This window comes from Genypterus blacodes, unplaced genomic scaffold (genome assembly GCF_046128005.1).
Source record: "Genypterus blacodes isolate CSIRO-AG114 ecotype Tasmania unplaced genomic scaffold, CSIRO-AGI_Gbla_v1 ptg000007l_1, whole genome shotgun sequence".
NCBI lineage: Eukaryota > Metazoa > Chordata > Actinopteri > Ophidiiformes > Ophidiidae > Genypterus > Genypterus blacodes.
The window spans coordinates 4,827,055-4,840,395 of NW_027466821.1; the positions used below are offsets into that span (position 1 = coordinate 4,827,055).

The 13,341-nt window shown below is 47.2% G+C and overlaps 1 protein-coding gene across 3 annotated transcripts in view; it reads right to left on the reverse strand.

Moving 5' to 3' along the window:
* Nucleotides 1-9: 9 nt before the first annotated feature.
* The window catches only part of LOC143003173 (prickle-like protein 1), a 38,120-nt gene continuing 24,788 nt past the window's right edge, over nucleotides 10-13,341 (reverse strand). For 2 of the 3 annotated variants that reach the window (XM_076153681.1, XM_076153698.1), the window contains exons 2-8: nucleotides 7,497-7,694; nucleotides 6,765-6,878; nucleotides 5,431-5,568; nucleotides 3,653-3,856; nucleotides 3,363-3,549; nucleotides 2,243-3,223; nucleotides 10-2,145 (exon numbers count right to left, since the gene is read on the reverse strand). In XM_076153681.1, coding sequence (XP_076009796.1) covers nucleotides 1,154-2,145; nucleotides 2,243-3,223; nucleotides 3,363-3,549; nucleotides 3,653-3,856; nucleotides 5,431-5,568; nucleotides 6,765-6,878; nucleotides 7,497-7,694 — 2,814 coding nt within the window. In that variant the 3' untranslated portion in view covers nucleotides 10-1,153. Of the gene's footprint in view, nucleotides 2,146-2,242; nucleotides 3,224-3,362; nucleotides 3,550-3,652; nucleotides 3,857-5,430; nucleotides 5,569-6,764; nucleotides 6,879-7,496; nucleotides 7,695-11,366; nucleotides 11,701-13,341 lie in introns of those variants that run through there. The other variant, XM_076153690.1, reaches the window with a different exon arrangement.

The window sequence follows — 13,341 nt, forward strand, 5'->3', positions numbered from 1 at the left end:
CACAATTACTGAATCTTTGGAGAAAAACTTTATTACAAGCTTCTTTACAACACGTTAAGCATTTAACTGGTTATGACAGAGCGAGAGTAGTGACTAGTTGGGCTGAATATGGAGAAGGAAGTTGTCACTGCAATGACATTTTATAGTTTCTACACCAATACTGAATACTATGGAATACATGTTATAGAATTGATACCAGGTAACATGACACTTTACTGCAAAGGATACAGTTTACAAAATGGCACCTTCTTCGTTTCCCATAAAATGACAATGAGGTCTGTTTCCAATTACACCTGTTTTCTTTCATCTTATACTTCAAGAGAAACTATTTTTTAAACCACCGGTATAAAAATACCACTATTTAATCTTAACTTAGTATATACACTATCATTTTGTACTATTATGTATTAAATAATTATTTGGTTAGTTTCTATTTTAATTATCAACCTCTGTGTACAATAGTGTTGCCTTTTTAAACACACACAACGGTGTTGCTGGAATACTCGACTGATCTCAAAACATAAGAAAACAAACATCAGCTGAAATGAAGGAAGAAGAAAAATGTCTTGCTCTGTCTAAGTGTGTTAAATGGTGATGTGCACTGTCCAACGTTATTCCAATTCCAACCAGTAACAAATGTCCATTACTGGCGCAGGGAGATCTTCTTTCCTTCTGTATATCGTTAGTGCCAAAATAAGTCCCAGTTTTGCACATACATACACAAAAAACAGATTTCCTGACTATATGTTGCGCAGATCAGATGGAAGCACAGTCTCAAGGTAACAGTGAGCTGAGGAGAAGATTAAAGACAACTTTGTGGGCATGCAGTTGTAATATAATGTAAGCTTTCTAAGATAATTAACTGGGGAGCAAGGTGATGCTTTGGATCAATCAGTCATATTTCTACATCTGCATGAGCCCATTTTTATACAACACTGCTACAGGTTCACAGTTTGAGAAATCAAGTTACATTGAATATCCAAGTAAACTGTTCTAATTCAAATAGGGCGTCAGTCAACATTTAGTTTTTAAATTCCCTTTCTGAATGGAAATTTGATCTGTGATGAAACATGAGCCTCATATGATCAGAAAATCACACTAATTCCTGGTGTAGTGCACGCTCCAATGTGAAAACGTCTCTGGGTCTGAGCTGTTAAGAGATGATGCAGTTTTTGGACCTGTCACTCTTACGACGAGCAGTCCTTGAGCTGTAGCTCTGGGCCGACAGGGCTGTGACCCTCGTTGGGAAGTCCTCTGCGTAGTAGTGTCCAATAGCTCGAGGCTGGGGGATCGGCTGGCCCAGGAAATAGCCTTCCTCCTCAGAGTCTGAAGAGGAGGAGGAGCAGGTGGAGCACCAGTCGTCATCGTCTCTGTGCAGACCCATGAACTGCTCCACCCGTGGGTCTCCATGGGCTGAGCTCTGAAGCGTATAGTCAGACTGGGTTTGGGAGTAGGCCAGGGGTAGCCTGTGTGGGGGGTGCTGGTTGAGGAGAGCCCCGCATGGAGAGGTAACCAGACTCTGCTGCTGGGGCTCATACGGCCTCTGCGCAAGCTCCATAGGCACCATGTGCAGGGCGTTGTCCGAGCGGGTCTTGCGGCTCCTGTGGCGTCTGCCCTGATGGTGGTGTTGCCTGCTGCTGCGCCTGTGTTGGCTCGTGGAGCGGCTTCGCTCCCGTCCAGGCTCGTCCGGGGCGTACATCCTCCTCTGCGGCCTCTCGCTCATGGGATGCTTTCTGGCATTGACTTCAAAACCGCCGTTACATCCATTGTCCACTGTGTCCTCTGAGAAGGTGACCATCTGAGGAGGCCTGGACTGAGACTTGCTCCGCCTCAGAGCTGGAGCGTGGACGAATGAAGGAGGGTGTCCATCAGGGTTTGGTGACACAGAGAGACGTCCTGCTGCTGGTCCTGCCCTTATTGCCAAAGCCACCTCCTCATCTGCTGCGTCCCTCGTTAGCGCCACCCTTTGGTGGTCCAACTCTGAGTTAAGGTTGAGTGAGTTGGCACTATGGTGATGCTGAGAAGAATTAAAGGTTCCCATGTTGCTCATCTTCTCACTGTCCTCTGCAACTTCCAGGGGATCCTGCAGGCCATGAAGGGAGTACAGTAGAGTTCTGTCCTTACCATCTCCATCTACTGAGGCACCTAAAAAGAGTGAGCAGTGAAGACAGACATGGTTTGAATTACAGTTAACAATAAAAAGTATTTCTTCCAACCAGTGTGACAAAAATAATCTCCTTACCAGTGATGTTGGAGAGAGCCAAGGAGTCCATTGAGTCTCCAACACCCTGCTGGACCTTCCTCAGCTCATCAGCGATACACTCCAGGGAGTCCTCATACCACTTGGCGTCCTGCCAGAATGCCTGTCTCCCAGACCCAGATTGGTCTTGTTCCTGGTCGAGCTCCAGCTCTTGGATCTTTCTGGCACTGGCAGGGCCTGGATGACTCCCATATGCAGAGTCTCCCAAACCATCCTGGGATTGAGCCCAGTACATTTCAGGGAGGTTCTTCTTACTCATCAGTCCAGGACTGAGGCTGTTGGCTCGAGACTGGTTGGAGGTCTGACTTTGGGTTGGGCTAGCGGGGGTTGAAGAGGAGGCAGTAAGCCCAACAGATGTAGTATCAGGCTTCAGCCAGGGGTCAGAGACACTTATCCGCCTATTTCTATCATTGCATGGGCTTGGAGGTTCTAAAGACGGCTGCTGAAGTTGGTTCAACATCCCGCGGTCACCAAACTTGAGCAGAAGCTGAGTCATATAGTCCTCATGCTGAGCCCACTCTTCTGGATCTTCCTCTCCCCCAGCATCTTGCTCCTCCCTCTCCCTCCAGAACCTCTCCTCCTCCAGGCTGATGTGGGCCATCTTACGCCCGACAATGTCAATGTCACCATCCACCTCACCGTCACCCTCATACTCAAACGTGGGCACAGTGGGAGGAGGGTTAAACAGCTGTGACTGCCTCCACTGCTCGGCGGGTCGGCTGCTTTTTCCCATTCGGACGCTGCGCCGAGATTCACGCGAGCGGGCAGATTGGAAGGCAGAGTCGGACGAGTCGGAGGCGTGGATGTCTTCCCCCTGGCTGCAGGCTTTGGAGCAATAGATGCGGCCTTGCTTGGGCAGGAAGGGACACCCCAGCAAGGAGGTTTTACACTGGGCACAACAGAAGCACTGGTCTGTGGCATGCCAGTGTACGCCTTCGTAAGTCATCTGGGCATGGTCGACGCCTAAATGATAGTGGGGAGAACAGCATGAGATTGGGAGTGGTCAGAAAAAAGCAGGTACTTTGTTCAGTAAAAATTGTCCTTCTTGCCCTTTAAATACCCATTTGATGGATAAATGTGATGGTTGGTTCCAAAGACTCACCTATGTTCTCACCACAGGCCTCACAGTACTCTGCATACAGAGACTCAAAGCAGCCACAGCAGTAGGGTCGGCCATCTTTCATGATGTAGCGCTGCCCCCCCAGCATTATTTCACACTCAAAACAGGCAAAGTGCTTCATGTGCCAATGACGACCCTCCGCCTCTGTGCACTCGTCTGAAAAGATGATCTGAATGGAGACACACGCAATGTTAGGGCCCTCACTTTTCTCTTTCTAGGGTTAATCTAAATCACATGCTCATTCAGTACTAACCACTTATTACTCTACTTACTTCGTCGCAAGAAGAGCACCGCGGCTTGAGAAGCTCGGCGTGGTGTCTCCCGCAGAGGACCTTGTCGTTCTGGTAGAAGTAGATGAGATCCACCAGCAGCTCTTGACACGTGGAGCATGCAAAGCATGCTGGGTGCCAGCAGGGGCCCGGCCCTGCTCTGGATGCAAAGATGGCCATCTCCCCTCCATTGATGCCCCCTGCACACTGGCATTCAAACACACAAACAGACGGTCCATCAGACGGGACTGATACCTCTTCAAAGCTATGGAGGATGTAAAATGAAACTAAAGCATATGGGGGCGTCGATTCAAAATAGAATCTGTGAATCTGTTGATGCCTGTGACATGTAAGGAACGCAACGCAAAATAAAGGAGATTATGATGATCCCTATTTAAAACATAAAGTATCATCTATCTCCTGTTGTGACAGAGCCGGAAACAAAGGGGGCCAAACAGGTGATCACACTGCAAGCGCCACTGTAACATGATCTATTGCCAATGAATGAATCATATGCAGCGATGACAGACAGAACACAACAGAGTTTATCGTGCAAACCTTTCTTTCCATCACACTTGTTAAAATGATTTATTGCACCTTGTGAACACAACAACAATGCAGGACGTGGCTCTGTATTCACTTGATAGCCACACCTTAGCAGTATCAGGCTTCAATTATTCAGTGAGTGTTGCAGAGCTGTGCTGCCTGGCGCTATGAGCTTAAAGGGGAATACATCGGCCTTGCTCCAGAGTCGGAAGATCATATGACACCATGGAGATCGTCCGAGCGTGTCTCAATGTGCAATCGCGAGTCTTTATATAACCCATGAGACACCATCGCAGCCATGGGATACCAGGCCCAGCTGTTAAGCAATATTACCAGCAGGGACCGGACTGGGGGGTGGTCTTGGATACTGGGGTGTTGTGTATCTCCCCATAGTGTTACAGCACCAGGAAACTAGAGCCTGACAAACTCTGAGAATATGTGTGTGGGTGTGTATGGGAATAAAGTCCATCCATGTGTACTACTGTATGTGTGTGAGTGTGCGAGAAGCGGCATGCCAGTTTATAATTCTGGCTACGTGTGTTCACGTGTTGGAAGGTGTGCCCAGACGGGTGACGGCGTATGTGATTACGAGTGTGTGTGTGTGGCGGTTTTTCTGGCGTGGCACAGGAGTGTGTGCCTGACCTTGTGTTGCCTTATGTGCGAGTGTCTGTGTTCAGGAAAATGAGGTGGGTTGAATTTTCTTTTTTTGAAAAGCACATTTTCTGACACTCCCTGAATACATCGCCGTGTATTTAGGGAATCGTGCAATTTTAAGAGAACAAATTACTTATTAACGTTGACATATTCTCAGTCTGTCATGCTGAGATATGGATGGGTGGCAGGAAATTGGCCAAATTCCTTGCGGGGAACTTCTCTGCTCGACTTGAGCGTGATCCTCCCAATTATCCCGACTTCCTCTGTGCTCCTAATGAGGAAGTTTCTATCCATGATTAAAACCATCGGCCAATCAGGATTGTGCCTTGGGATAGGATAGCGGGTGTCAGCTAGTCATGATATAAATAACTTAAAACCCACCAGTTGGTTTCCTCATAACTCCCAGCTTACCTTGTGGCTATATGAACACTAAATGAGGGAAGCAGACATTAGTGGTGTGTTTGTGTAGCTGGCCCATGCATCTTTGTGTGTGTGTGTGTGTGTGTGTGTGTGTGTGTGTGTGTGTGTGTGTGTGTTTGTGTGTGTGTGTGTGTGTGTGTGTGTGTGTGTGTGACACGTACATTTTCACAGCGGGTGTGTTGCAGGGCCCGAGGCAGGATCTTGGGTGTTCCTCTACCCAGTGCCTCCCTCTTCCTCTGGGCACTGAACATGTGAAGTTCCCGCTTCTCCTCCTCGCTGAGAGAGTGGCAGTAACGCACCTGGCAGAGAGCGAGGGAGGAAGTGAAAGGAGAGGAATAAACGGATGAGCCCACAAAAGAAAGAATGCAGGGATCAAGTTATTGTTTAGAGGAAGTGGGTTAACGAGGAGAGAGCGGGAGCGAGGACTTGAAAAACATTCATCCATTACCGCCGACAGTTGGGCTTTCATCTTTGTATGAGACTTTGGGGAAGTGTATCTCAAACACACACACACACACGCACACATTCCTTATATGGTGGGCAAAGGGTTTAATTAAAGTTAATTCTCCTCTGAGCTGCGTTGAAAGGATGGCGTGAGTGATACACAAGCCCTGCGTCTGTGTTTAGAGATGGTGATGAATACACAGATAAAAGACGAAGACCACCCTAACAACCAGCTCGGTTGTTCTCCAAACAACACTAAATGATGCCGACACACACACACGCGCACACGCACAGACACACACACAAATGGCTCGACCACAGTTATGCGAGGAATCCCGCTGCAGTTTGCCTCCTTAACCAGCAGGTCCGCCAACAAACATCATAAAACTGCTCGGTCAAACACGGCGTGTGTGTTGAGTGTACTTGTTGTGTACCTTCTGTCTGTGTGTTTATGTGCGTGCATACATAGACCACCTCAGGCAGACAGAAGCCCACCCGCCCCCACCCCCTGTGTTCCACCCCTTAGGTGATAACCCCTCCACCATATCTCCTAATGTAAACTCTATTACCGCACATGTGAAAGCAGTGCTCGTTTACACACCATAAAGTGATTATACAGGAGAAGCTGCCACGGCTTTTACTGTCACAAGAGGCCGTTTTGTCAAATGACCGACAGAGCGGCTTTTGTTTGGGCTTTTATTAGGATGACATCTTGGCCATCTGATGTCACGCTTTGCTCAGCTGCTGGTTTTAGTCGATTTGTAGCTGGAAGGGGGGGGGGGGAATCGCACTCCTCTGTCAGCTGAAAACTGAAAGAATCACTATTGGACACAATTACTGTGCGTTTCCTTTGGTAATTGCAGTAATTGACCTTAAGGGGGTGCTAGATTGCTCATTTGTGTCCTATCTGGCACTACTTAGTTCTATTTTGAATAGGTCGATTCAACTATCTAGTGCTTTAAGTTTAGCCCGTATTTCTTGTACTGCCACACTTTCTCCCACTTATCCTTCTATTTTCTGTCACTTTCGCTCCCTCTCTCAGGCTCTCTACCTCGTTGTCGTGTGGCGGCAGCTGGTAGAGGAGCTGTCGGATCCGGTGTTTCTCTCCGGGGCTGTTGACGTACGGCACCTTGTCCTCTGGAAGACAGGAGAAATACATCTGGACCTGAGGACGGAGACAGACGAATGCACTTTAGATAACAATGGGAACCAAAAAGCGGAATGTGAGAGCGAATCTTTCACTTTTTCCCCTCATTTGCTTTTGATGAGGCAGAGGAAAGGCCCAGATATCTGCTGATGCATGCGTCCTCGTTTTGTGACACTTTGGGCAAAACACTGTCAATCTCAATCCACTTGCGGGCGCCCAACCGTGAAATCTCTACCCGCACCAGAGACAGAACGAGGACGAAAATGTTAATGTTTGCCTGGGCTGCTTCCCCCCGTGACAGGGAAAAGGAAAACACAGGCGAGATTTTGTTTATCTGCTCGCATTTCCCTGGAAAATATGGAACGCAGAGTTATGCTGAACATGTGGATCTCACACACACATTGGTGAATGTGGAAAAATGTAAATCCACAGCCAGATGTTGGGCATCAGTCACTGGCCAACATCCTGGACTACTAATCCACAAGTACAGTATGGAAGGGAACACTATGTCTGTATGCATAACCTTAGCTGACCTCCAGATGTGTTTCAGCGCTCATCCCTTAACGGAAAGATCTACCATAATGAATCATCAGTCTGTGTACTCCAGGAATGTATTTTGTCCTGTAACCATCGTACCTGCTCGGGCCTGAGTCCAGGTGGCACCCAGGTGTACTCCTCCAGCGCACAGCCGGAGTCATCGTCGGAGGTGGAGCTCCTCTGGAAGCCCAGGGAGATCTTCTCCATCTTGCCCCCGGCGCGAGGCTCCAGCTCCAGGCCTCGCGGAGGAGCACGCTCCCCTCTCTCGCCGCGCTCCAAGTTCATCACACGAGGACGCTGCAGACAAAAAGGGGAACATTTTAGACATCGAAGACACACAACAGCTATAACTTTCAGAGTCTGAGCAAATGAAGCATGGATCAGCCAAAGTTCTGCTTTAAGAATAAGAAAACAGTATAAAATTCCCTCCTCATGACATCACTTTAAAACCTATTTAGCACCGCTTGAGTCACACTCATCATCACTCATGCAAATATGTTCTTTTCCAGCCATTTTTGCAGGATATACTGGTGTTTTTCATCCATTACAAAAGCACCAGTAAGCCTTTGCACGCTTTGAAAATGTTGTTAACCCAGAGTTATGATGGTGTGTAATGGAAAAACGCTTTTCAAGTGAAGGTAAATCATGGCGCAGTAATTCAGGGGAATATGTACACCAGGAATCAGATATACTGTGTCACGTTGCGTGAATAACACAAGCAAATGCACAGCAGCACTGTTAGGCACATGATGTTCAAATGTGTGTATTTCCATATTAACGCCATTATCTCTCGCGAAGTTCGAGGCCTTGTTAGGATTGCATGTTGCTGCAACAACCAGCAGAAATCTGCACATTCATAAGGGCATCGGGTGCGTTCAGCCAGTTCTCCGAAGCTATTAACATCACATGATGCAACAGGAATTTTCAGCAGTTGCTACCCAGCAAACATCTGTTGCTCCTATCCACTGTGCCTATAGGTTGTGCTGCGGCAGTGGTGCACAGCTGTTTAAGTGCATATATGAAGCACAGGGAATTTTCTATTGCATAAGTGGACATTTGTTTGATTTAATCACGTACACACACAGGATACGTGGGTAAAAATCAAAAAGCCAGCATATCTAATAATCAGTCTGCAAACATTCTCTCATCCTGCAGCATAAACGTACATCTGAGTACTTTTTCCCTTCTTTTTACAAACAGTCGTGTTTGTAAGACACTTTTGAATAGGGATTCATAAGCCTGTTTTTTTTTTGCATCTCCTGCCCCGAGCAGTAGCCCTCTTATCTCGCCAGCCATGTTCTTCAGCGCCCTCGCGGCCTGATAAGAGAGCTTTGGTCTCTGGTTTGCTCTCGTGCTCCACTCTGTCCTTTCACATGCAAATCTGGAGCAGAATGGAACTTGTTTGGGCAAAAAAACGGTCAAAACTTCACACCCAGGTTCTTCAAACTGTATGGAGGTTTGAAGTGGCCCCATCTGTAGATATGTTAACGTCTTAATGGCTTCTATTGACAAAGACTGTGGAGACGTTATGGCTGTAACACAGTCAGTTAGATTCACCAGGAGCAGCATCTCACCAGCCACACAACAACATTCCCTTTTTTAATTTGAAGAGAAAAATAACTTAATATACATCTGAATAAAACCTATTTAATTCATGAATAATTTCCCACAACAGAATTTCCTCAGATTTGTAGTCTACTGCTCTAAAATCCAGAGCCGTCATCCGCTCCATGTCCCCGTTTATCAACATGTGAGGTATGAGTCATGCTGTACCATGTGAGCACATGTCATGCTATACTGCAATATAAGTAATAGTCTATTTCCGTAGAGTGACCCAACAATATGTCATCTATTAGCATCACGCTGCAGTTTAATTCACATCTAGCTGACTCTTTTGCTCTGACACACTCGAAATATCATCCACTGCAGCCACGGCCCGGTCACCCATGTCAGCTCGGCTTAACCTCACGCTTTCACACACACACTGCGTATTCTGATCCCCACTAACATCAATGGGCAAACATTAGCATGCACCCATTTACATACAGTTAGATGGGTCATTTAAATAAGGCCCGGGGGCTTCAAAACAGTGCATTTGCAGATTATCGATGCTGTTAAACCTCAAACCAAAGCTCTTATCACAGGACAAGGAGGTTATATGGGTGTTGCTTTGTTGTTTAATGACTAATCTATCAGGTTTTATGGTAGCAGAGATAATCTTATCACTCGGAAGCCTTTCTTGCCTATTCTGCTCAGTTGACAGCTTTATCTGGCGTAACCTAGTTCAAGCTCGTAAACGGAGCAGTTAGGTGAAGTCATTTTTGCTTTGTGAAGATGTGTTTGTGCCGCTATAATCAACATTAGTCCTGCTCTTGATAGGACATTGGAGTTTCAAAACTGCAAAGCTTAAAAGTTTCCAAGTAGCCGGAACGTTTTAGTGCCTCTCTTATGGAAACTTAGGCTCATGCAGGTACAGGGACCACCCAGCCACTGTAAGGGCCAGCCCCTATACAATTTACAGTATTGTGACGTGTAAACTGATGTATGCGGTGTTAAACATCAAAATTTTACTGCCCATAAGCAATGCAGGATCATAAAACTGTAATATCGTGGTGGAGATTAGTCAAACTGATGTTGCCTAAGAGACCCATTTTCCACTTGTAACCACACCAGAACAAGTGCATAATCTAATTTAATGCTGTTGACTGTATTATGTTGTGATCAATAGCACATGTCCACTATCTGACATGTTTGCTATCATTGTGTCCACTAACCAAATACTCTGCGTCCCTTTGAGTCCCCCCCCCCCCCCGTCCTCTCATCTAAGACATTTCAGAGAAAAGGTGACCGTGGATTCCTGAGCCAACACACACAGCAACTCACATTACACCGTGTCACCCTTTGGCAATAACACAATGTCTGCCTTTGTCAAAAAACAAAAACAAAATGTCCACCCGCTCCCCCCCCCCCCCGTCCCCATCACAACGCTCCCCCCCTGTCAGGACTGGACCACAGCGGAGATGTGAGCAGGAGGTGGAGGGAGTTTAAAAAGGGAAACTCTCTGAAAAAGGCATTTAAGGAGTCACAACATTGGGTCTGTGTAAACACAGGCCAGATGTAGTCAGCTAACGGATAACTGTGTGTGTGTGTGTGTGTGTGTGTGTGTGCCTCCCCCGCTTAACTGACACTTTGAAAAGGGGGCTGTCCCTGGCCGCACAGGCTCAAATACAGATTATGTTCAAAATTAATACAACCTTGGGGCAAAAATCAATACAAAGAAGAGAAGTATGGCTTTACCAGATTGTCACATTCTCAGCCAAAAAAACAAACTGGTGGGTAATTTAATTTTCATTTACTTAGCTGCGGTCAATATGCACAGAGGATTTGAGACGTCCAGCATTTTCTTACAGCAAACTAGGGACTATAAAATCTTTCTATTTCTCTAAAACATCACGGGATTTACTTTAGGAAAACCATAAAATGGTGGAGTTCAAAGGGCGAGGTCATCCCTCTTTGACGGCAGAGGAGTGTTATTCTAAGGCCAAATGGGTGTCAGGGGGTGCGCTGGAGAATTAACACAGCTTGACCGAGACCACCTGCACGAAAACACTCTCAAAATAACACACACACTATCACCTCACTGCTGTCTGAACACACTAATGCAAAAACCCAATATATTATGACAAAGTAGGCACACACACACACACACACATGCAGGCTCACCACACACACTCACCTCTTTAATCTCAAGCAAAGCTTAGCCATTCATTCTCCCCACCTCTTTCAACACTTCAGGGTTTGCTTTGCAAAACCCAGGGAAACCTCGCATAACTTCGCCGCGTGCCTTCTCTCTTTCTCTCTCAAACACACACACACACACACACACACAGATCTAAACGATAACGGAACTTGCATGCAAATAATCAATCCAAGAAAATGGACTCATCTGTGTCTCATCTTCTGTCTTACCTGCAGGAAAAGCATGCTTCCCTCTGGCCACTTCCACATAAATCTCTCTGTTCCTTCTACAATCCAATCAGTTAGTGTGGGTCAAGCTCTAGCCTAACATGTCCACCACATCAGATGCACGCTCTGATCAGATCCAGGAGCCCCCCCGGTCAGCGGTCAGGAGGTATTGACGTCAGCTGTGAGGGGAGAAGCTCTGGTTCCTGCAGCTGGACGTCTCCTCGCTTTGCTCCACTCTGCGGTCCAAAGAGCAAAGGCAGGGGAGGTGATGTCTCTATCTGAAGTGTCCTCGGGCCCCGGCGGTGTGTGAGTGTGAGTGTGAGTTGATGTGCAAGAAAGAGTGTGTGTGTGCAAGCCTTGTCGGCCCCTCCCTCATTCCTCCACAGCACAGCAAATCGCCTGCCACCGCACTTCAATCACACACACACACACACACACACACACACACACACACACACACACACACACACACACACACACACACACACTTCAGAGTCAACAACCAACCCCCCCTCCTCCTCCCATCTCCCCCACCCCTTCCTCCATCCGAGTGACACCAAGTCCTCTACCCTGCACCCCCCCCTCTTCCCAACTTGGGTCTGTAGTAAGACTCCTGATCGCTGTCCCCCCTCCTCTCTTTGTCTCTTTTTCCTCTGAAGTTTTTCCTCTAGCCAAGCCGAACTTTAGTCACTGGTTAACAGATGTCGTGAGCAATTTAAGGACAAACTAATGGAGTTTTTCCTCTTCAAAATCCTGCACGGCCACTGCACATATAATTTCACAAACTCTCCGTGCCTTAAGTTAAATATTGACTGCGCTTCCTCCTGGTCCCTGCTAATCCGTCTCAGGAAGTTCTCACGAAGGGGATCTGTCTGCAAAAACCCCTGTCACCAAGACCACCGCCCCCTTCCTATTTTGAAGGTCTGAATGATCGAGAGGCGAAGGGGGTCCCGGATCCTCATCCCTCACTTCTCAGCCAACCGCAATCATATTATTGTCAAAGAGCACTTCAACGCAGGAAACGGTGGCCTATCAGTCACAAGGAGAAGTGGAGATTCCGTCTCACAATGACATGTCCGCCTGTTTTTATTGCGTGAGGAATGATCCTTTGAGAGCTGAAACAGGCAATAAAAGATGATAGAAAGAAGAAAAGAAAAAGCAAATTCAATGCATGTATAATAACAAAATAGATCAGTTTCACAGGTTGTCCAGCACACAACAAGTCCACTGCACATGCTGACTGAGATTTTGGACGTGATTTATTTGGACAAGGTCTGAGCCATCCGTCATTGTGAAAGGCTGAAAAGCAGCAACGGCTTCATTTAAAGAGTCCCGGTGACAAATTAGTTTTAGGGCGATTGTGCGGTAGACAAAGACGTCCAACCCCCCCAACACACACCCTCTCCCCTGACAACCCCAGCGAGAGGTGACTCACAGAGACGGGCGACAGGAGCTGTTTGTCACCCGGCGAATTACCTGTTGCATACAAGAAACTGAACCACTGATTCGATTGGCTGAACAGGAGAACCGGAGAGAGCCGAGGGGCAGATTTACAGCGTGTGTCGAAATGAGTCTGTGTTCTTTGTCCACGCAGGGCTTCTTTCCTGGCACGAGGGCGCAATGAGAGAGAGAGGGAGAGAGAGGGAGAGAGAGAGAGAGAGAGTTTGGCAGCCCAGTCAGAGGATAAACCTTTCAGAGGAGCTCTCAAGTTTTCCAGGGGTCTTGGCATCGCTTAGCAAAAGCCACTTTGCGTTTAACCCCTGGAATCGTGTGTGTCGAGTCCCTCCGCCTCCCCCTCCACCTCCTCCCACCCCCGGGCCATATTTATCTGGATCTGCGTTTCTGGAGCTCTGGAAATGTTATTTCAGGTATAAAAAACAAAAACAGAGAAAAAGGGGGCAAAAGAATGCAGAAAACAAAACATCCATTTTGGTGAGAGACGAGCACTTAATTCACATAAGCGCAGAGACAATGAGAG